General features: G+C 42.7%; 1 protein-coding gene across 1 annotated transcript; it reads left to right on the forward strand.

Annotated features, from left to right (window-relative positions):
- Positions 1–110: 110 nt before the first annotated feature.
- Positions 111–24,935, forward strand: LOC143371541 (uncharacterized). Its single transcript, XM_076816821.1, is given in 6 exon segments — positions 111–1,167; positions 8,061–8,545; positions 9,635–11,026; positions 15,233–15,560; positions 15,640–16,489; positions 16,579–24,935. Coding segments are annotated over 5 exon segments (3,144 nt in total). The 5' UTR covers positions 111–1,167; positions 8,061–8,078; the 3' UTR covers positions 16,686–24,935.
- The last annotated feature ends 64 nt before the right edge of the window (positions 24,936–24,999 follow it).

Here is a 24,999-nt window from a genome sequence, read left to right on the forward strand (position 1 = left end):
AGCTGTTTTACAACCGTGTACTTTATTTCTGCGAAATAAACGAAGGTGTCGGGCACTGTGGCTGTGCCGACTCTACGCTGAAGGATTCGTATAGGGCGCGCAATATTATCAAAGATGGCAGCCATCGAATCAGTCTCGAAATATCGATTCTCGACCTAACCTCACTTCAGTCTCCGCTAGGTGCGCACGGAGTTAGTGTCGCTCTGTAGTGGTAGAGAAAACCAAGTGGCTGAGAGTAAGACAGAGCAACGGACAGGTGTTTTTTTGCGCTGTTATAAATTTTTGCCTCAAGTTCGCGGGTCTCGTGAAGCGAGAAAGATTACCGTCAGTACCTGCAAATAGAACGACACCGGACAAGAATTGGCTGTTTAATCGGCACAGCGCGCACGCGCCGCTTTCCCCTCGCTCCGACACAATATACTCCGCGCGTAACCGCCGCCATAGTTGATATTTCTCCGATAGAATATTAATAGCGGCGCAAAGTTTTCGCGGTTAAAGGTATTTTTTATTCACTTGACTGGGAGGCGAGAATGCGCGATACGAGGGCGGCGAGACGGGGTCATTCAAGATAAAGCCTGTGAACCCGTAGGAAGAAGGAGGGTGTCTACTTTCACAGGCTCGTGGTTTTCAGGAGAGTGGCCTGGCATCGCGGCGCTTCGAGTTAACGTGTGGCCACCGTCGGGTGGCTATGTACCGTTAGCTCGAATTCATTCCCCGTTGGCCAGCCCGACAGACCCACGCTTACCTACCGACCGGGGCCATACTCGATCGAACTCGACTGTCGTAAACCCGGAAATGAGTGCGCGTCGCGGCTCGCCGTTACCGCAGAAAGGCTGCCAGTAGTGCGTGAATTTTATCACGAGTCGCGGGGCTCGTCCACCATCGGCGGGAAGACGCACTCTCATTTAGACGTACGGTCTCGTATGACGTGCGCACCGTAAGCAGCAGCCGCGGTTAAAGCCGAGGAGAAGTGCCCGTGGCACGGCGAACCGTGTACGTAGAAATGAGAAAGTTCCTGCCGCCGTGTTGAAGAGATTGAGAACGACGCAGGCGAGCCAGCCAGGCGGACGGTCTCTGTACTACGCGAAGGTGTTCCGACGCGGTGACCAGTAGTAGCAGCAGCAGTACGTCGAAAGGAGTGCACAAGGGAACCACAGCTGCTCGTGGGTAAGTAGGGCACGCATTTCCTCGTGGATGATCCCGTCCCGTGCCGTTGGGGAACTCGCGCCGTTCACCTACAGCCCGGACGCGCGTCGACCAGCCGCCGACCCGACGCGATGGGATCCCGCGCGCACGGAACGGTGCCGCCCCGCGATCTCTTACGCGCTTTACTCCTAATGCGAAAACGTGCACACGAGAAACCGCGAAACAGTGGCCACAGAGCACCCACCCCAAGACACTAAAATCGTCGCGGGGCCCTCGTCGTGGCTCACGGCTTGGCTCGGGCTGGCTTTGGTGGGGTGGTTGGAGGTGCGGACAGTGGTTGAGAGGCTGGTGGGGTTGGAAATTGCGTGGTGGTGGGTGCCCGCCGAGGTCTCGGAGGCCCCTCCGTGGCATCTCGCTGCCTCTAACCCGTCGAGGTGGGGGTGTAAACAACAGCCCTGCCTGTGCCTCTGTTGGCTCTACTCTGTCCTCCGTTTCGCCTCTGCCCTGCTCTCGCCTCTGCCAACTCGCCCGATCTTTTTCCTACTTCCTCTCCAACGTAACGTCTCCCGATGCGCGATCGAAAGAGCACCGAAGGAAGGGAGGGACGCAGGGCGAAAGGGTGGAGAGGGAATAACCATCGAGAGAACAAAGCATCGGGCCTCGCGACCTGTGCTATTTTCTCGCGTCATCGTACTCGATTCCCCATCATGGCCGATGCATCGCGCCGAACGTGCTGACGTGGTAACCTTGTCCACCAGTCTCTGCCTAACTAACTTCCTATAACGAATTTCCGTCTCTCTATATCCATTCGTCCCGTTTCCATCGCCCGGCCAGAGACACTCATTTTACATTATTATCCTGCTTTACCTCGTCGCATATCATTTCCAGCGGAATTACCGTGTTTTTTTGTCCCGAGTGCGTGTAAGAAACGTATCTGATTGCACAATGCCCCAGAGCTATTCTGTTCTACGTACGCTGCCCCCCCTTCCGATACGAGAACAGGCTCTGTAGGCTCTGCGTATATGCAGTTATGCGAGACATCTAGATAGAATTCCTCTAGAAACCGCAAATACTCAGACGTGCTCTCATCGATGCGTGCATAGGAGCGAGAGGGTCGTAATGCACTAATATACGGCACAGGAAAGTGAGACAGAGGGAGCGAAAGAGAGAGAGAGACAGACAGACAGGCGTGTTGAACCTTAAGAGAATCGGGCGCCATTACGACATGCGCGTCTTGCAAAAGCGTCCAGCAACGGTACGTTGGCGAGGCTGACCGGTCAGTCGCACACGCCATTCCGCGATAGCCGAAAAACGTAACCTGTGTTTACGTGCTGTCAGGTAGGTTTTCTTTTCACCCTATCGAGTCGTGCAACCACCCGCGACGACTTGCTGCCGCGGAGTAATCGTCCCGTTCGACACGACACCCTCCTCGGTGCGTTGAAAGGAGGAGAGGTGCACGAGTAACCTAACCTCTCTCTTTCTCACACTCTACCTCGCTATCCCCCGTTTTCTGTTCCTTCCTTCCCTACCACGGGTGGATCAAGGGCGAGAGTCATCGGTGTGTCCCACTTCGTCTGCCGCGATGTCTGCTTCGTATGTTCTCTCCCGATATTTCGCGTTCCCCTCCCCGGGGAGTTCCCAGTGTATGTCGAGGTTCGTCTCCCTTCTTTCTTGACATGCCCCTACCCCTTCGGAGCTTACGCACACCTACACACACAGTCGCACAGCGGACCTAACCGTTCCTTCCCGTCCTATTCTCGCCGCCGCCGCCGCGATGCCTCCGTGTGTCGTTAGTGCGCGAGAGGGAAAGAGATCGAGCGAGTCTCGGGGTCTATTTCGCGGTGGGTTCCCGTTTTCCCACCTATGGGTTCCCCCCTACCCTCGACGGAGCTCCTACCCCCTACCCCCGTGGGGGATACCACTCCATGGTGGAGTGGGGTGTGATCCTGGGCCACTTCGACGACTATCCTCCCTGCTCCCGGATCCCTTTTAGGTGGGAGAGGGGGGTGAAGTGGGGGATACCCTCACCACCCACCCCCAACCCCACCCCACATACCAACACATGGTCAAGAGGTCTGAAGCTAAGACTCGGAGGCGCGGGAGATGGCAAGACGACGCCACGGCTCGAGCTTGAACTTCGGCACTTTCGCGGAACGATCGCTTTCGCTGGCCACGGACGGGGGGAATGCACCCGCGACCGGGGCAGGGTGATATAGGAGGTACCGGGGGGTGGGGTACGCGACGTGGTTCCAAATGCCAACACAATAGCTTTAGAGTAAATAGAAGAGAAGGTCAACCTTGATCTTGACGTATTTATTATGACATATGGTAGCACTCGGCGCACAGAGGACTATACGCGTGGTGGAAAGGAGAGGAGGGATTCTGTTTGAAGATGAAACACGTGGGGCGCATAGATTCTCCCGGCGCTTTGTATACGTGCTTTCTCTCCACGTGTGGGATATACAGGATGCTCCGTAACTGATGGAGCGGCTAGGAGGTGGGATGATTCTATATGAAGAAATGAGCCGAACATGTGGAGTAAATTTTTTTCCACGCGAAGCTTCGTTTTGAAGAGAAATGTCTGATTACTCGTCAAGTATATCTTGCCTTATACTATCTCTACTTCTCTTTCAACTTATGGACGTCGCCAGTATTACGATATTCTTTTCTATTAACACTACTGCTTAGTTTGCTTTTTTATGGATATTCTTATCAGGGCTTGAATAGGTTTCGAAAATAACTGTTTCAAACTGTTATATAAAGGTTCTGACTGAAAGAGTTATGAAGAACCTTTATTCGGAATAACCGTTGTAAAGAACCTAAGTATCAGACTATAAAAGTATAAGTTATGGTTCCTATATAGCTTTATAACTTTTATTTTTTAGGTTCTATAACTTTTATTTTTTAGGTTCTCTAACTTTTATTTTTTAGGTTCTATAACTTTTATTTTGTAGGTTCTATAACTTTTATTTTTTAGGTTCTATAACTTTTATTTTTTAGGCTCTATATAAGTTACAAAGCGGTTATAGAACCGATTCTTGTAACGATTGCACAGAATTTTACAGTAAATGAAATCACAACATATTACAACTATAAATTACTGTGTAACCAAATTGTGTAAAAATTACTATAAATAAGTAAGCAAATATATATTATGTACACATTCGTACATATGTATATGTATACACTCGGCGGTATGCAAGGATCACTTGTATACATATTTAAAAATGTGTACATAATATATATTTGCTTACTTGTTTATAATAACTTTAACCAATTTGGTTACACAGAACAGAGTAATCTATAGTTATAATATGTTGTGATTTCATTTACGTAAAATTCTGTACAATCGTTACAAGAATCGGTTCTATAACCGCTTTGTATCTTATATAGAACCTAAAAAATAAAAGTTATAGAGCTATATAGGAACCATAACTTATACTTATACAGTCTGATATTTATGTTCTTTATAACGGTTATTCCGAATAAAGGTTCTTCATAACTCTTTCAAGAACCGAAATCTTTATAACAACGGTTTCAAGCCCTGATTGTTATGCACAGTAATCGAGTGCGGGACGTAATTCTAATGGTAGGTACACTTGGCAGTCACAGAATGAGAAACACGAAAATTCATCGAATGTAATCACGTTATCTTATTAGCTATCGCGTATCTTTGATAACCGAAACAGAGAAATATGTACACAAGCATGAAACGTGTATGGCGAAATCAGCTGAGTCGAGATACAGTCAAGTGCACACGATGAGCATTCAACACACACCTTTTTCCGAGCACGCGAGAATTTTATTCCATATTCCCGATTTATATTCTTTTGTAAAATTATCGGCTCCCAGTTGTATCACCAGTTACGAGATACTCTGTGTCCGGAAATGTTTCCTCTACTTTTAGCATATCTGAAAGAAGCGTTTCCTACTAAAGTCTAATGATTTTTCAAAGTGATTTTTCATTCTAGGTAATGGAGGTTCACCTCGATGGTTTTTCAATCTTACATTTTGTCACTTAATGGTATACCTGCGTTCTCTTTTAACAATCTGCAGCTCACGGTCAGATGTAAGGAAAATTTCTATTCAACTTTCTGAATTGTCGAGAAGTAACGATTCACTTTTTCTTCCTTTTTTTTTGTAGAAATGAGAGATATTGATTGATTGTTTAAAATACTCGAGCGAGCTAAAAGATGACCGTGACTCTCGTATCTCCTCGATGTTCATAGACACACTTACATTTTAATACACACTCCATACCTGACTATCTAAGTATTCCAAGTGTAGTCTCTATTTCTTACTGAATCGCAAAATCAGATGGTTACTTTTGCTCACACATCGGCAATCGAGATATTTTTCTTACGTCACAGAGTTTTCTGACCGTCACAGGCTGACAAATAATATACAAAAAAATTGCGCCAAAAAACGAAAAGAAGCTTCTTTAAATACTGAAAGCAGAGGAAATATTTGATGAAATGAAATGAGATTAAAAATCACCCTGTATGGTAGAATTAAAGTCGTTAGTTTTAACGACTGAGCATGTAACTCGCGAGATCTGATCGGTAATTGAATTTTTTAAAAAAAAAAAAGCAAACATGGAAATTGAATTTGTAATTAACGCCTCGAGTCCCCGAATTTCATTTCTATATGTACGGCGTATAAACGTTCAGATTTATCGAGGCGCATACATGATATTGATTCGCAATTTCTTTCTCGCATTTAGCAACATGATCGTGTATAAACGTCGTGTATTTGCATTGCTTCGGGGCATGTCTGGCGAAGAGAGATTAAAGGATTAGAGAGAGTATCCGTGAATTTCTGTGGAACACGGAATCCGTTTCCGGAAACTGTTCCGAAGTTACGGAGGTCGATGCACTTCGACAGCAGCACTCATGCGTCAAAGTGAGTGCAACTGTGTAAATCTGATATTTGTACATGCATTATCTATCCTACATACTATCCGCCATTCGGTACTCTAATTTTCTTTGTTTCGCCGCAACCACGAGAATTCTCAGAAACCTAATAGCTCCACTTGATTTTACGTCAGCCAAACTACTGATGCTTAAGCAGTATAAATTTTCAATTTATAATTACGATTTTCAGTGGCGAATCAAGCATCTGGGGGCCCCGAGGACCACTTGATTTTCAGGCACCCCTTGAAAATTTAAAATGATTTCTCTTCTTTAAACAATTATAAAGTACACCCTATGAATTATTTGTCCGTTAAAATTTTATTCCCTCGAGGCCCCAAGTGCGCGCGTTTTCACCTCTGCGGTGATCCGCCACTAATTACTCCGTATTATCATTTGTCTGTCGATTTTCTCGTTAACACTTTGAGTGGCGCAAGGTCTCAAGTAACGTCCCTTCGTGCCGGCCAGACCTTCCGAAATACTCGGGCAATGCTTTCAACCAGGGCTTGAAACCGTTATTATAAAGATTTCGGTTCTTGAAGGAGTTATGAAGAACCTTTATTCGGAATAACCGTTGTAAAGAACCTAAGTATCAGACTATAAAAGTATAAGTTATGGTTCCTATATAGCTTTATAACTTTTATTTTTTAGGTTCTATAACTTTTATTTTTTAGGTTCTATAATTTTTATTTTGTAGGTTCTATAACTTTTATTTTTTAGGCTCTATATAAGTTACAAAGCGGTTATAGAACCGATTCTTGTAACGATTGCACAGAATTTTACAGTAAATGAAATCACAACATATTACAACTATAAATTACTGTGTAACCAAATTGTGTAAAAATTACTATAAATAAGTAAGCAAATATATATTATGTACACATTCGTACATATGTATATGTATACACTCGGCGGTATGCAAGGATCACTTGTATACATATTTAAAAATGTGTACATAATATATATTTGCTTACTTGTTTATAATAACTTTAAACAATTTGGTTACACAGAGTAATCTATAGCTGTAATATGTTGTGATTTCATTTAGTGTAAAATTTTGTACAATCGTTACAAGAATCGGTTCTATAACCGCTTTGTAACTTATGTAGAACCTAAAAAATAAAAGTTATAGAAGCTAAAAAATAAAAGTTATAGAACCTAAAAAATAAAAGTTATAGAACCTAAAAAATAAAGCTTATAGAACCTAAAAAATAAAGCTTATAGAACCTAAAAAATAAAAGTTATAGAACCTAAAAAATAAAGCTTATAGAACCTAAAAAATAAAGCTTATAGAACCTAAAAAATAAAGCTTATAGAACCTAAAAAATAAAGCTTATAGAACCTAAAAAATAAAGCTTATAGAACCTAAAAAATAAAGGTTATAGTACCTAAAAAATAAAGGTTATAGAACCTAAAAAATAAAGGTTATAGATCCTAAAAATAAAAGTTATAGAACCTAAAAAATAAAAATTATAGAACCTAAAAAATAAAAGCTGTAGAACCTAAAAAATAAAAGTTATAGAACCTAAAAAATAAAAGCTATAGAACCTAAAAAATAAAAGCTATAGAACCTAAAAAATAAAAGCTATAGAACCTAAAAAATAAAAGTTATAGAAGCTAAAAAATAAAAGTTATAGAGCTATATAGGAACCATAACTTATACTTTTATAGTCTGATACTTAGATTCTTTACAACGGTTATTCCGAATAAAGGTTCTCAATAACTCTTTCAGTCAGAACCATTATATAACAATTTGAAGCAGTTATTTTCGAAACCTATTCAAGCCCTGCTTTCAACGCCTCCCCGAACATATCGGCGCGAAAGCACGCCGACGCCACTTGAAGTGTTCAGTCTAAAGATCTGTTTGCCTGAATAATGTTGTATTTGTTTTTCGAGTATTTTTTTTGTTGTTGTTGTGTTCTTGAAATGTTGCCGATCGGCGAGTTTAAGCGCGCGTTTGAACAGCAGCCCCCTTTACTCACCGTTCTTCTCTTTGGTTTGCAGATTTAATTATCGTGGAAGATGAATTTCACGCCTTTTCCCGGCTTTACGACAGGCTCGCTGCCGACGGGCACGGTGCACCAGTTCGCCACCGCTAAGTTCCCCCAAAATCTACCGGGGGGTCAGGTGGTCGGGGTGCTGTCCGGTGGCGAGGGCGGCGTCCACTACCTGAGGCCGGTCGACCCGAACGGCTTCGCCGTGGCTCAGGGTGGCAACAATCAGCAGCAGCAAATTATCACGCTGCCCATCACCGTACCTGGGAAAGATGGCACGCAGCAGCAGCAAACCGTCCAGATCCAGGTGGTCAATCCCAGCGTGTCGCAGAGCGGGAACAGCGGCGACCAGCCCAAGTATCATTTGGCCCCTATCTCCCTGGGACAGTTCCCCCAGGGCGCGGCCACTGTCCTCACCGTTGCGTACAGCCAGCAAGGTGCGGATGGGGTGCAGATACAAGTACAGCCACAGAACACTGTGGCCACTACGCAAACGTAAGGGTCACCCCTGTCTCGTCTTCCATCATTATTTAGCGCGGAGTGAAGCATTTGGGATTATTCTTTGCAAGGAGAATTTATCTAGCGACTGCTCCCGCTTTACGGGGGTATTGGTAATATAATCTTGTTGCGAGAAAATATACCTACTATCTCCTTTTAAGGAAGAAATAGCTTTGGTTACATATGCGTGATATCTCACTTACAAGCAGGGCTTGAAACTGTTTTTATAAAGATTTCGGTTCTTGAAAGAGTTATGAAGAACCTTTAGTCGGAATAACTGTTATAAAGAACCTAAATATCAGACTATATAAGTATAAGTTACGGCTCCTATATAGCTCTATAACTTTTATTTTTTAGGGTCTATAACTTTTATTTTTTAGCTTCTGTAACTTTTATTTTTTAGGCTCTATATAAGTTACAAAGCGGTTATAGAACCGATTCTTATAACGATTGCACAGAATTTTACAGTAAATGAAATCACAACATATTCATAACTCTTTCAGTCAGAACATTTATATAACAGTTTGAAACAGTTATTTTCCAAACCTATTCAAGCCCTGCTTGCAAGGGAAGATCCCGAGTCCGGAAATTAAAAAAACTCTGAAACTTTGTGAACATGTAGGGGATTTCCTCCTGATTACAACGCAGCGTTTGTTTGCTGCCCGAATTTACTCGAAGGAGGTGAAATTACCCCTGAATGTTCGGCTATTTTCCGAGTTTGAGGTATAACTCGCGAACTATAAGATATAGAAAACAGTTTCAAGACAGAAGTTACTTGTTTTAATTAGATCTATCGTTCGGTAAAAAAAAATATTTTACAGTTCACGAGTTATAACAGAAAATCGGAAAATAACCGGATTTTCAGGGCTCAATTACACCCCCTTAAAGTGAATTTGGGCAGCAAAGAAAAATTGCATGATAGTCAGGAGGAAATTCCCTAAATATTCTCAATGTTTCTGAATTTTTTGAATTTCCGTGTTCGGGATGTTCCCTTGTTAGATTGCTTCACTCTGCGGAATGTTACGGAACTTACAATAAAATATGAGCGATTTATTCAATGTTAGTAAATGATTCTCTTTATTTTAGATCCGATCAGACGACCCAGAGCACGTCCACGGCTGTCACCACCACATCACAGCAAACCATTCAACAGACTGTACAGCTTCCAGGCGCACCAGAAGGATTAACCGTAGTCGCCCAGATCCCTCAAGATTTGATTTTACGCGAGGGTATGGACGAGTCTAAGGAAGACGTGAAGGAGGGCACGACGCCTGTCGCCCTGATAAAGCGGGGTAGTATTAAGACTCAGGGGAATCAGAGCGGGGAGGAATTTATCACTTCTATGCCTGCTAGCTGGCAAAGCCTCGCGACACCCGGATCAACCGTCGCCGATTATCTATCCAGGTTGCCAGCCAGCACCTTGCCGCTCAGCTTGCAGCATTTCCTGAAATTTTCGGCGGAGACAATAAAGAGGGAGGCCACCATCGAGTCGAGCCCGCTAGGGGCCGACGGTTTGGACGCGTCCGGCTGCGCCGCGTCCGGGGAGCAAGCGGTGCAGATCACGGTCGCCGGCGGTGAGACGGCAATCATTCCCGACGTTGTCGAAGAGCAAGAGCCCGGTGCGAAGCCCAAGAGAAAAAAGAAATACAAGAAAAAGCCGCCGAAGCCGAAGAAACCGAAGCCAGGGCAAGTGAGCATAGTTACAGCCCTCGACGGGACAACGCTGTTCTGCTGTCCCCAATGTAACATGGCTTACCCGGAGAAGGAGCTGTTGGAGCAGCATCTGATCGGGCACAAGATAGAGAGGAGGTTCATCTGCGACATCTGCGGCGCCGGTTTGAAGCGCAAAGAACACTTAGAACGACACAAACTCGGCCACAACCCGGACAGGCCCTTCATCTGTTCCGTTTGCATGAAGGGCTTCAAACGAAAAGAACACCTGAATCTCCATTTTGTCATACATTCTGGGCACAAGACGGAAGTCTGCACCGAGTGCGGCAAAGCGTTCTACCGCAAGGACCACTTGAGAAAGCACGCGAGGTCCCACTTGGCCAAGCGTATTAAAGAGGATCCCTTGAACACGGCCGACGCCTCTCAGAATACGCAGCAGCCGACGGACCAGCAACAGCAGCAGACGGAGCAGCTGCAGCAACAGGCGGAGCAGCTACAGCAACAGGCGGAGCAATTGCAACAGCAGACGGCGGTGCCAGAATTGCAACAAATACAGATACAAGTGGGCCAAGGATCTCAGGCACAGATTCACCAGATAGCCGTTAGCGAACAGTCGACGGTCGTTCTACCGACTGCCGCGGAAACTGGGGCAATGGCTATACTTCATCATCAACAGCAGCAGCAACAGCAGCAGCAACAACAACAACAGCAGCAGCAACAGCAAACGCATTAGCAGCAGCATACCGCCCCGAATCAACCTGGGCGGTACTTCCGGTTTAATCATCAACAGGCTAGAGGTCGTGCGAGGCAAGGCGTTCTCGCCGATTGAGTTCAATAATCTCATAGTCAAATTGGTATCGTGTAAAGAGGAAGGGAAGGAAAATTCGTTGATGGTGGTTATATCGTTGCCTAGTAGTGGTGTTGAAAACAAAAAAATTTAAGATCACTTTCTGTATCTTCAAATAAAGATACTTTTACCGACGAGCCGTCGCATTTCAAAGTTTGTACACCGTCAGCTTTCTTCGGAGGGAAGTGGTATAGGCCAGATTAATGTGTAACGATTATAATTAATTCTCCAAGAAGAAAAGGAAACGAGAAAACGCACTGAGCCGACTGACGAGCGAGGTTTCTTTTTTGCGTACACGTTATAGCGTACGTGTAAGGAAAAAAAAAAAGAAGAAGGACGAAACGAGTTTATCCGATTCGTTCGATTCAAAACTGTTTTTGTCGCCAATCCAGTTCCATGACGCAAGTTAGAGATAAATAAAGAAGTTTATATATGCATATTATATATATATATATAAATAAATATAAAGATATATTTTTGAAAGCGCGAACTGGATTCGCCAGACAGAAGGCAATCGAGTATTCGGCTGAGGTTGATTTTCTTCGATGACGAGTAACAAATAAAATACGTAACGTGGAAGATAACAAATGATTTATACAAAGCAGGGCTGTAAATACAACCGGGTTACCGTGCACAACAAGGGGGCAAGACTGTCGTGCAGATATGAAATAAAATCTATTTATTCCACTTGTTCGACACGATCGAGACACAGAAAGAGAGTGTATCGTTAAATCGTTAAATTGAATCGATCGTTTCAAGAAACGCTGCATACGGTACGGGAAAGAATGTAACATCTTGCATTTCACGTCCGCGTGGCGATGATCGGATACTGTTTTACGGTCCTAAGAAACGGAACGATATGTTTTATTTTTTAGTATTTTTTTTCTTTTCGACTTCATTGACGTAGATTGATCCGGGCAAAACAGACACGCGTATGAATACAAAGGTTATCATAAAGTTGTAGAAGAAAAATTAAACGGATATAAGCACATCGTTTACCACACTTTGCATATCGTATAGTCGAAATGATCACACCATTACTGACAATTAACATCCGTGCATTTAAATTTCTGGTGTTCTACGGAAGGGAAGCATTTCTGTAGCCACACTAATCATACATTTATAATTCTAATAAGTTAGGATATAACTTATTTTGTATAATATTTAACTGGTTTTATTTACTAAACTGATAATTCTCCGCGAGAAAACTTTGCAATCTTATTCTTTGTGTTGATCGTACTTGAAAGAATTTTTTTTTATATTATCATAAATTGCACGACAAAGAGTACAGCAAATTAGATTGTTGCGAGGGGGGAGGGAGGGGGCGGGGCGAACCATTCGATTTTTATCGAGCGATCATGATACACTTGAAACCATTTGAGCAAAAGATGTATGTATACAAGACAAAAAAAAGAATACTTTTTATTGTAAGTATCATTATTAAAGGCAGTGGGTAATAGCTGTACAAGAAATATAATTATTATTTTATTATCATATTATTATAGCTATTATTATCATAATCAGTATGGATAGTCTATAAGTCATTTTCATTGTTACTTACATAAATATTGGAGAAAAAAAGCTAAAATAAAACATACATTTAATATAAAGAAACTTTTATTGATTAACCAATTATAAGAATTATTTTTTGTACTATATGATTTGCATATTTTTAATTTTTGTCAATTTACTAATCGCGGAATGTTGTTAACAATTGAAATATACTTGGATATTTTAAACAAACGAATTATTAATTGATAATTTGTACAGGGGAAATGCTAATTAACCTTTTAACTCTGTAATTTGTATACTCAATATAGGCGTAATACGATTATCGGATAAGAGTGCTATACTATAGTTTACTATACGTTGAACTTTAATTTTATCAATAAAAACTTTTCGTAATCATTCAAGAGAGTTCGTATTTCATATGATGATTTTCACACACTCGACTGAGAATTTTGTACACTAAATCGAAAATGTCGTTGGCTGCAATTCTTGTAACTAACAAATCAATAATAATTGTCAATTATGAGAATATACGATTACAAAAGAATAACAATTATGTTATTCGCTAAATTCTGTTCTACACTTTTCTTCCTGCAATTGGTGATATTTTTCAACGCAGAGTACACAAAGGTACACCATTAATTTATCGGACTCACTTTAGATCGAACGTTAAAACGTGCATCCAGTGCTAGAAAATGATAAAAAAAATCCTACAAACATACGATTTATTACATCTTTCCTCCAATTACAGTCACTTTTGTATTCAAACCCACTGATGCCCGCTTATCTTTACAAGAAATGCTCAAAATGGCCATCTTGCATGTCAATGCAAGTCTCCGGACATCGAATCATACATCTGTTATTTACTATACTCTTCCATTATCATTTCAACGGAACAGAACCTCGAAAATTTAAGCATCTCATCCGGAAAAATTTATCATCAAAGCAGATAGAAATATTATTTACAGGAAATGCCAAGCGTCCTTTGCAAACAGCTCGATGTAATCAATTATAAACTAGCTGGATTCATTAAAACGATTGCGGGAGCACAGAAATGGCTACAGCTCGTAAAAAGAAGAAGATTAAATGGGATCAATATTTATACAAACAGTTTCTATATTCTTTTAGCCCCGAAATCAACCCTAAAGTGAATTTCACTGATAAAGGAACACCCTGTATATCTCCAATTTCCGCCGACCGTAATGCGCCGAGAGAGAGAGAGAGAGCGCGGGGGGAGAGGGAGAGAGCATATAATGGCAGGTCGCCGGGAGCGATTCGAAGTTAAAACCCCGATGGATTCGGGCATTTTCGTCGGCGCGGCCGCGAGGAGGTCCGGGGGAGAGAGAAAAAATAGTTAAGAGGCTGGCACAGTAGAGGGCGAACGCAATGGGGTGGGGGCGCCGACTTGAGGGACAGGTGTCAACGGCACACACATAAAGAGAGCGGGGGATCGTTTTGGGAAATTCTCGGCTACGTGAAAAATCTGTACCAGGCGGGCCGCGGATTGCCAAGTATTAAATGGTAAGCTGGATTCTCTGGTGAATTATCGATGTTAGCGAGGGAACGCTCCGTGGCGTCCCGTGTTCGGTACGGCCATTTTCTGCTGAATTTCGTGCGAATTCGGCGCCCGCGTATCGACTAGGTGCCGAGAGGGGAGTCTCTCCGGGTCTCTCCCCTCACGCTCCATTCCACCGCCGCGCACGGCTACCCATCCCTCTTGCCAGATCATCCCCCCCTGCGTCCTCCTCCTCCCCTCGCTCTTCCTCATTCTTCCCCCGTCCTCTGATTCCCGTTCTCCGCGCCGCCGTCCCTCTACGGCCACCCTTCCCCCGCATCGCGACGATCCTGGCCGCCGTACAATGTTCGTTTTTTAACGCCTTTTTTCCATGTTGTATCCCTTTTCTATGGCCATCTAAATCGTTCGTGATCCCCGTTACGCGAACACGGTCAGTTCCTCGTTACTTTCGCGGGGAAAAAATATTCGCGTCCCGCGAGAAGGGAAACGCTCGCGTTTTCCTGTGTACCTTCATCGTGACAGACGGGTGAAACAGCGGCCGACGGCGACGGCGACCAGCGACGTGTGGTGCGGTTGTGTCGGTGGTTCTCTTGTGCTTCTCTCGTGTGCTGCAAAAATCTGCCCCTACGCTCGCTCTCTCACCTCTCGGGGACCCCCCTCCGAGGAAAGGATTCGATTCCACGGCGAAGAAACATGGGGAGAGGGACGTCGCTGTGAGTAAATACTCGGGCGTCGTTCGAGCTAGACGCGCCAGATATCTTCTCGCGCGGCGTGCTCGCGTATACGCCAGCGATATTCCTTCCTCGCTTTTACCGCCAATGTCGCCGAGAATTCACCCCCGCGCCATCGATCATCCCGTTCGGACAGTGGCACGATCTTTATCCGAGCGGTAGCGATGTACTCGTCGACCCGCCGACGCTACCGGCTGTCGCCTCCGATCTCATTTAATGTTTATTAGTGCGTTAGCGTTAATCCTGCTCACGAGCAGCCGGGCGAAATGCTGAAGGATGTCGGTTGACGGGCGAACTACCGCTACCGGGGCTATCCCGTAACCCCCGAGGTGGATTGAACCGCTGCCGCGTGTAATGTCATGTTTACTCTGATTCTCGTCGTTATTCCAGGTATTTGATTGACGGTTTGCAATGAATTTCCCGCCGTTCGGAGGCCATTTTCCCGGTACTATTCCGAGTATCCACCAGTTCGCGACCGACGGCTCCGGCGGTGCGGGTGGGCGCTACGCCAATCATTTTCCCAACCAGCCTCCGATCGGAGTGCCGGTTATGGGAAAGTACCGTCCTGAAAGCAACAGCGTGCAATCTGCTCAGTCCCAAGTGATGATGAACAATAAAGCGAGCTATCCAAACAGCAATGTTCATCATTACCCCAACGTGCCATACTCTCAAGCTCAACCGGTTCAGCAGCGGCCCTCGAACTCGCCCGGGATGCAAGAGAAGCGTTCCTATCATCAGGTAAATTCTTTATCTACGGCCGTGGTTCGAAGCTTCCAAAACCGTACCGAGACTTAATGGGGCATTTCGGATTTTTCAGCAAGCGACTGAAACTATAAATCAACAAGACGTTTGCAATCTCCTGCAGGACAAGGATAAAAACAAGGACAAGAAAGCGGACGAGCAACAGCGCAATGGTGAGAGCACGACGAACGGAGGCCAGCAAGATTACACGATGCATCAACATCATCAGCAGCACGCGCACACTCAAACGCCTGCAACTATGCCCGCCACGTGGCAATCACTGGCCACACCTGGGTCCACAGTGGCGGACTACCTCAGTCATTTACCGGCTAGTACTTTACCACTAAGTTTGCATCATTTTTTAAAGTATTCGGCGGAGAGTATAAAGAAGGAATCGGAAATGGCGCAAACCACTTCGGTGGCTGTGGCGACTACCACAACGCCTAATATAATGATGTCACCGAACAACAAGAAGAAGAAAAAGAAGAAGGCACCTAAAGAGAAGAAACCGCGTCCGAAACCTGGCGAAATTCGTTTAACCACAGCGCTGGACGGCTCTACGTTGTATTGCTGCCCCGAGTGTCACATGGCGTACCCTGAACGTGAATTGTTGGAACAGCATCTGCTGGGTCATACTTTGGAGCGAAGATTTGTGTGCGATATCTGTGGCGCAGGTCTCAAGAGAAAGGATCATCTTACGCGTCATAAACAGAGTCATAATCCAGAGCGGCCGTACGTCTGTACCGTCTGCTTGAAGGCATTCAAAAGGAAAGAGCAATTAACGCTACATTTTGTTATACACTCCGGTGAGAAGAGACACGTATGCACAGAATGCGGAAAGGGATTCTACCGTAAAGATCACTTAAGGAAACATACCAGAAGCCACATTGCGAGGAGAGTGAAAGCCGAGCTCAGTCAGAATGCTGGTAAGACTAAAACCTTCTTATGGCACTATGACGCGAGTAAAACAGTTTATTTAGATTGTTATAGCAATGCGATTGTATCTATTCACCAGGTACGCAACAGAATCAACAGCAGAATAACGTGTCGAATATGCAGACGACAGCTGTCACAGCGTCGTCTGTTCTCACTGGCGGACACCCAGGCCCTCTCCTGTCCTGAGCCCCGCCACCAGGGAACTTTCAAGTTCCCCATCCGAACAATATTCTCCACTCGCATACTTCTCATCATTCGCTGCACCATCATCATCTGACGGCCGTCAATGTAGCGCACCAATCGAGCGTCACGCCACTAGCCACGTCCAGCCATTATCAAACGCATGAGCTCAGTTTTCTGGGGCATGTTAAAGATTTCTGAGATCAGGGGAAGGCCTCAGTCAAGAGGTAACACTGAAATGTTATACGAGCACCACTAGCTGTGAGTTCTCAACAGCTTCTTATGATATTTGGGCTTCAGTGAGTTTTCTACGAGCATAATTATCCGCGACGCCGCTGACTCTCTATGTCCTAGTACAATAGAGCAAAAGCTGTGTCTGTTTTACGTAAGTCTTCTCGAATAGTGTGCACAGTTTTGTTATCTATAGTTTGGGCGTTATTTTAACACGTATACCCATAGATCTTATCTCCAAAAGTGTGCCATACATGTACGTATATGATCAAAAATAGGAAAAAGGCATAGAGAGCGTTTCCATGTACACACAAAAGGAAACCATCATTTTTCCCTAGAAGCGTTAGATTAGAGCCTGATATAAGAGTCTCGCCATACTCGTACGTATGAGAAACAAAGCATATTTTTATGAAGGCTTGGTGTTAAACAGAAAAAAGCTAACCATACTGGATTCCACTTAAGAGTAGACTCGCCCCGCGCAACGATGACTCTGAGGAGGCTGTTGTTTGGTAGGAAACCGGCAGAGAAAGCGCTACGACCAATCGCTTGCGCAGGCAGCAGTGGGAGGCTGCGCAGATCGGTTGCAAATCGTTGAAGAGGCGTAGGTCTACTCTTATATGGAATGCCACATAAGCTTATCAACAGAGGAAAGAAATACGATGAGATATTTTTTCCTTTTAAATCACATTCGTATGAAACATTGAACTTCGTTCAGGTTCTTGTGGGTTTATTTTTTTTTATTGTTTGAAGCCATAGCATACAAGATTACGTTATGAGATTTATAACTTGTGCAAAGGGAGACCTGTAAATAAGTATACAAACGAGTCATCCCATCGATTAATACGCAATGCTTTCTCAATTCTCCACTAAGCTGAAAATATTTTTAAAACGCGATTGATGTGACTTACTTTGGGACTCAAGTCCAATCGGGGGTTCGTCTTTTAACGAGATTTTTATTTCAAATTGAATTGGAATTTAATGTTTCAAGAGAGCCTTGCAAAGCAGTAGCTAAAAACGTGGCAATATTTTAGTCAGTAAAAAATTTGTTCGCTTTTTCTTTTTATACTTCATTTTCATTAATACTATACAAAGTTGACAGTATTTTATATTTTACGATACAGTTCCAAATTTTTTGCCTGTACGTATACATTTACATATAAGTGCGTATATATATTTATATACATATATATATATATATTTTACGATTTCATGGGATCGTACTAAAATCCTTTAAGCGTAAGATCATTGCGAGTTTATATCGTTTTTTATATCTTTTTTACATTGTTTTTTTTTATACATATTTTTCGTTAAATCTTTTTAACCATCGTTGAGCACTGATTACGTTAGTAAGATTTTTCGTTAGAGCGCAACGTACTTTTGATTATTTTTTTTTTCTTTTGTTTATATTATTTTTTTTTTGTATTGTATGGTAACGTTCGAGTAATCGCCACGGAATATTATCTAAGTTGTATTTTCATAATATACCCCCATTATGAAAGTTATCCTCGCGGACTGTGATCGTTTCGGGCAAATGACACTTGTACCGATTAGGCCCGTTTACACGCGCGGTTTTCTCGACACTTCTTGGAACGTACACTCCAAGCACCTAGGGCCGAAACTGTTTGTGTAAATGCTCGGCCTGTAGAGCAGTCACATGTTTGGATTGCAGGCCCCGGCTTACTCAAAGCATTGTCCAACTTGTCAAAGTATTGTCTAACTTGTTCTCTTTTTTTTTATGTATTTTTCTTTTTAACCACCTCACTTCCTCGTTTAGTATTATTCATTGTGCCATTTATTCAAACTCCTTTCGCCGATACCATTTTCTTGCCATACAAGCGACAATTATTCTGTCCGCAAGACGATCGTTGACGTCACTTTTGTTTGTCGTACGCAACAACGTTGAATATGTTCACACGTGATATACAAATAAAAATAAAAAAAGAAGAAAGCGAAACGTATAGACCTATGTTAGGAATGTGATGCGCCAATACCGGAACGATGAGAAATGGAGGAAAGGGGGTTTGGAACAACCTCTTTCGCATTCGTTGGGAGAACGACGCGTGGCATAGATCCATCGTTATTTATTAAATACAAGATAGATGACATATTTTGTAAAGAGCATAGAGAGTATAGGATATAAAACGATCGTTGATATATTTTTAATTAATCCTTAAACCGAAAATATTTATATACACACGCGACACGCTTTCTGTTTTCGATCACGAAACTCGCACCTTCCAGGCTCTACGCCCGTTAAATCAGTTCTCAGCTAGTCTTCTTCCAATCGAACCTCGTTGATTCTTCCGCATCATGTTTCTAGCGTGATACACGTTCTAGCAAGTAATATATGAAAAATTCAGGATTCGCAGACCTCAAATATAAGGATGTACTAAAAATATATATTATATATATATATATATACATAAAAAATATAAAAGAATGAGCTGTATTATTATAAAAATACTCTACCGCCATGTACTTGTAACCATAAAGGAAAAGAGCCAGTGGGAGAGAGAGGGAGAGAGAGAAAGAAAGAGGGGGCACAGAGAGAGAGAGAAAGAGAGAGAGAGAGAAAGAGTACATCTTAGGTTATACGGTTTAGCGAGTAAGTTTGTATACAAGACAAAAAAGAAATTACTACCACATAAGTTGAGGTTGAAATTGAAGGAAGCATAGAAAAAAGCGTGTGTACCAGTCGCTAGAAGAATGCATCAGGAGCATGTGATGTGTGTGTGCGCGCGCGCGCGCGCGTATGGTGCATGTGCGTATAAAATGCAAGCGAGAAAGACAGAGCCTGTGAGAGATTACAAAAGAAAGAAAAAAAAATGGAGGAACGTTGATTGTACGTAGTAGATTATACGTATATATATATATATCTATATATATATGTATATATATACTGTGAAAGAAAGATATCAAATTTTTCCAAACAGGAAACGGACTACGCGAAATGAAATAATGACAAATAGCTTTACGATTTATAAGGGGAAAAAGGAGCGAGAGAAAGGGGGAGAGGGAGAGAAAGATTGTTCAAAGTTCGGCGTACGATTCTTTCGAGAGATTAAAAGAACTGAGAGGCTCAAGAAGCGGTCTATTTTGAAGGGTAGCCAAGAGAACATGATAATATTTCCACTCTCGACGAGGTGGACGGTTTTAACGTGTTAACTGGCGGCGGACGAGTCGATTCGCCGTGGCAAGGCTAATTCGTCGCGAAAGTTCTCGTAATTACACACGCACGCTTGCACGAAAGCAGCGAACAATGGTGTTACGTTGCGCGTAGAGTTCGTCGCGGAGAGACCGAGCTGATTCGCCTTTAAATCATTCTTGAAACACACAGAACGCGCTCTCACGGGCGAGGAGTGACCTAGTTAACAGGTTAAGGTCCGCTCTGGGCGCCTCGAAAACCGGCCGTTTCGCCGAGGTGTAGGCATAGTTGGTGTTCCTAGAGGAAAAAAAAAAAATAAATGATGATGAAAATGGGGGGGAATAAAATAGTTAACGTGTCTGTAAAGAAGGGGAAAAGAAATAACAATTCTCCGGTGCCTTTGAATAGCGCTGGACTGTTTCCGCATCTGCATAATTTTTCCACCTAAAGTCGCGTCTAAGGAATGGCCTCATGCGTGTAGCTCTTTTTCGGGACACCCTGTATGCTCCTTTCCTCTTTCGTCTCCCGTTCGGATACTTTTTCATCGTTTTCTCGGCCATCCAGCTCTTATTGCGCCGCGGACAAGCTAAAGGACGGAACAAAAAGAGGCTCTACGGGCGATGGGGAGAGGAACTCAAATGAAATATTTTTTAATAACGCGAAAATGATCGAACGAAGGATAAAAGAAACAAAAAAAAAAACAGGGGGACGTATGTTTTTAAGGCTCGAGACATTGCTGGCGAAAGCGAGTGGCAGTAAACGGAACGAATAAACGGTTCGTGCACTATTATTTTAATTAAGTTCAATGATTCTTAACCTCCATTACTCGAGTTTACGATTGATATAATTTTTTTTTTTTTGTTTTAATGTCAGAAAGGAATTTATTATCTCTGCAGAAGGGGAATGTTGGCAATTCTTCGGAAGAAAATTCGTGATAGTACGTTGTTCTGTAGACGTTTTAATGTTCGCCCGTTTTGCATAAGAATTTTACCTAGCGGGTAGGTGAATGTTTTTGTTTACGTAACGTCGATTTGAAAGGGACAGAATTCATCTGACAAAGACATGAAGGGAAGTATGTATTGATTCGTAAATATCCCAAGGTCGAATCGTTCGGTTTCCATCCTACTTTCGAACGTTAGTCAGGAGACGATTTCATTTTTTATAATAGACAGTAGCGACTAATTAACCGATAAGTAACGCGTTTTATAGAGCATAAGTAGTAATAAGGAATAGGCCTTTATTGCCTAAGTTGCACGAGCTATATGGGAGTGAAAGAGAGGAGCGGTTTCACGCGCGGAAGTGAGAGGGATAACCACTTTTACGTGCGTCTCATTTTGCGGTTCGTCTCGAAATTGTATAAAAAAAAAAGGAGAAGCTTAAATCGAAAAACAAAACTTGCAGGAATTCGTAGAATTTTGAAGTTTGTGTAATTAATCGTTTATTTAATCCTCTGCAGACTAATCCCAGTTATACAATAAACATTCGACCGGAACTTTAAATTAACCGCGGATAATCGTAAAAGGGGTGGGAAAAAAAGATTGCTTTACTTTGCTAATATTTTGGACTGTAGAGGATTAATTAGGCGAAGCTTCATTTAGTATTATCATTGCTACTTCGTATTATTTGTACTATAATTTACAGCGATACGATTAGATACTTAAAAACTGTATTTCTCTAGTAAGTTCTAAAGCAATCATTGCTCGAAATTTCTCGCCGCATCGATATTCAGGATCGGGCGGCCTTGGGCGCCCCTTAAGTACCCCCTCCGCGCGCTGAATTTCGAGCATTGATTCCCCTATTTAACAGATAGCTATCATAAATGAGAAACTGACTGTCTCGATGAGCGATCGGACGTAAACAAAAAAAAAAAAAGTAATTGCTCGAACAGGGAGGAAGGACTAAAGAAGGAAACGTTAGTAACCACTTTGTTGTAAATCAAACGCGATTCTCTGAGAGATAATGAGGGTGACAATTGAGAACCATATTTTTCTACGCAGTGTCGAAACTCTTAATCGTACTAATCGAATAGAGCCGAAAGCGGATTCGTATTAGGGTTGGTTCATGCGAAAAGCGGGAAATAGTACAATAATAAACTTCAAGCATGTGCTGGTATACACGTAGAGAAGCTTAGACCTCAGCGCCGCTTCTCCCTTTTGTAAATAACAAACCGGGAAGAGAGGATAGGCTTAAGGGCGAACTGTGTCCGGGGAGCTTGAGAGGCGAAAGATAATTTTTCCAGAGGCGCATAATTTTTTATAGAATCCACGAAGTAGTCTGTTGGTTTAAGCAAACATGTAGACGTAAGACGCAGCTAATCACACATGATCCTTTACGGTCTAACTTCACACCTTTCGTACGTTTAACGCCGCAAAAGTCGATAGTATCTAAAGAGAAGCGAGCTGAATTCCTTTAAGGACACTCTGTACACATTGTACACCCGATAAATTACCTGCATTTTTAAAGGAATCGATAACACCAAAATCACAAAATAAGAGAATGAGGCTATGTTATGACTAGCATCCATTCAGCTTCAAGGCAGAGTGGATATAAACACTTCCCATTCCTCCGCTGTGCAACACACCAAGAGTGTATTACACTTATGGCAGGCCCTGTACCTCGTAAGTTGTCGTGCCTCTTTCAATATATTTTCATCTTTTCACTTTATTCGATGCTTTTCTGCATTATGTCTTACTAGCAACGCGTATATAAAATTCTAAAGTAGAATGTTACTGGTAAATTGTGTACATTTTCATTCAGCTAATAACGCCCTCCAAATACGCCCCTGTTCATGCGATTCTGTTTACATCTACTCTAGCTTGAATGGACAATAATTATCTAGAAGTGCTCCGTACAGATATTTGGGAAACTGCTCGTTCTATTTTACGAAACAGTCGGGGAGAGTATGCTTGTTTACAGCTGATTATGCCATGCTCGCAGGGGCACCGGACCGTAAAGGGTCAGGGGCGAGGAAGAATTTTTGCATGAACCAACGGTCGCTGTTCTTACGCGCGTATTTTATCGGAGAATCCAGCTGCTGCGGTTTAGTTTCTCGGCTTGTCCAGTCGTCGGTGTGTGGCGTGTATGTGTATGTGCGCGTGCTAAGTTTTGCGTGCGTGCCCCTGCTGGCGCGCGTGTGCGTAAATGTGATTACCGGTTTTTCAAACAGAGACGTCAGCGCAACCAACCAACAGGCGAGTAACGACAGAATGGGAAGAAAATATGGGAAAGATATACAAATTCCTCTCGACATAGTACAAAGCATTTAAACTCCTCTTTTTTCCAATAGCCTAGGGAAATATAATAAGTACGCATATATTAATGGATAAGTCTCATTACCGCGAGTGTGTAAAGTAGCCATCTACCGAGTAGCCGGAGAGTCCGCGACACAATGGGAAGCCCTGTTCTTTTCTTGCACACGATCGTTGTGTTCTTCACTTTCAATTCGATGGTAATACCCCGCGATTCTATGAAAGGATATCGCGAACCCTTAACGATAATTTTTCCCGCAAGTAATTAACAGATTCGTAGATTAATTACAGATTTTTGGAGGATGTTCGTTTAGTTCGAAACAGAATACACGGACGAATGAACCTTTAGAGATCTATGAACGTAGATGTCGCAGTTCTCGAACGATTGGTCAGTTTTTTATGATATCCTAACGCAATTATTGTTGTCATAGTAATCCGCCTGCCGATATAAAGTAATAGTGTAAACGCAATATAGTACTAACGATTCGTAAGAGAATTATTCTTACAGTTTTGTATGAGACTAAAAAGGCTGACATTTTTATAGATCACTCGGAATAGCGTGGCTCGCGTGATACTTGCATCGAGCTCGATCAAATATTAGCGGCGAACATTTCGTAATAGATTTAGCCAGTAGTACATTAATTTCTTTCCTTTATTAAATTCTGCCGTTCATTTTCTACTTAGTACGTTACAGTAATCTACGTATTAAATAAAAGTGAAAATAGATACTGCCATAACTGCAATTAATAAACGTAGAGATCCAGACTAAAAGGGCGGTTATATAGAAATAAAACTTACGTCGGGTGAATGATGCATTCCGTTGCCATGAAATCGACCGACTTAAAGATTCCGTTCCTAGTTGTGGATTTTCCGGACATCCGATAGATAACGATATAGAGAGCAAAAAGGAAGAAGAATAATCATCTTGCAAGCGGATTTTACTCGGCGTGCAGGGGAGACAGGATATTTCATTTCCGAGTCCACTGTTGATTTCGATTTTCATTTCCGAATCCAAACGTTTGTACCGCAGTCTTCCAAGGTACAATGGAAACAGTAAAGATACCATTCGTTCGTTATCGCGCGTAAATCAAAACGAAGAAAAGAAATAAGAACAGACGAGAAGAACTGGGGGAGGGAAGGGGGGACAGGGATATAGGCGGAACGAGAGTAAGATAAGGTAAAACAAAGAGAGAAAGAGAGAGAGAGAGAGAGAGAGAGAGAGAGAGAGAGAGCGAGAGTTGATGAGAGAAAAATTCTGTATAATTATGCGATCCCTCTGATGATCTCAGCGTTTTATTTTTGTATAGAGTGCATAAAACGTGTAATCTTCAGAAACGTAAAGACGCGAAAAGGGATTACGGTTTGAAAAACGGAGCAAGACTTACGGTAGCAGGCGGAGAGGAGAAAAACAAAGAGAGAAAGAAATGTAGAAGGGGGATGTAGGTATAAATACAGACAGATGAATTTAGGCTGCGAAGATAGAAGTTCAAAGTCTGTGAACGTTTTTTCGAACATTTCCCAGTGCTGCTTTATGTAATACCCTATATAATATATCTATATATATATACATATATATATATATATATGAAAATTGTATGAAAAGTCAAGTGAGAAAATGATACATTGATCGTTCTTATTTATAATCCCTTCTCTCCCCTTATCCTGGTAAAGGTGTTCATATCTATCCGGTTTTGAG

The sequence above is a fragment of the Andrena cerasifolii genome, chromosome 1 (assembly GCF_050908995.1).
Source record: "Andrena cerasifolii isolate SP2316 chromosome 1, iyAndCera1_principal, whole genome shotgun sequence".
NCBI classification, from domain to species: domain Eukaryota; kingdom Metazoa; phylum Arthropoda; class Insecta; order Hymenoptera; family Andrenidae; genus Andrena; species Andrena cerasifolii.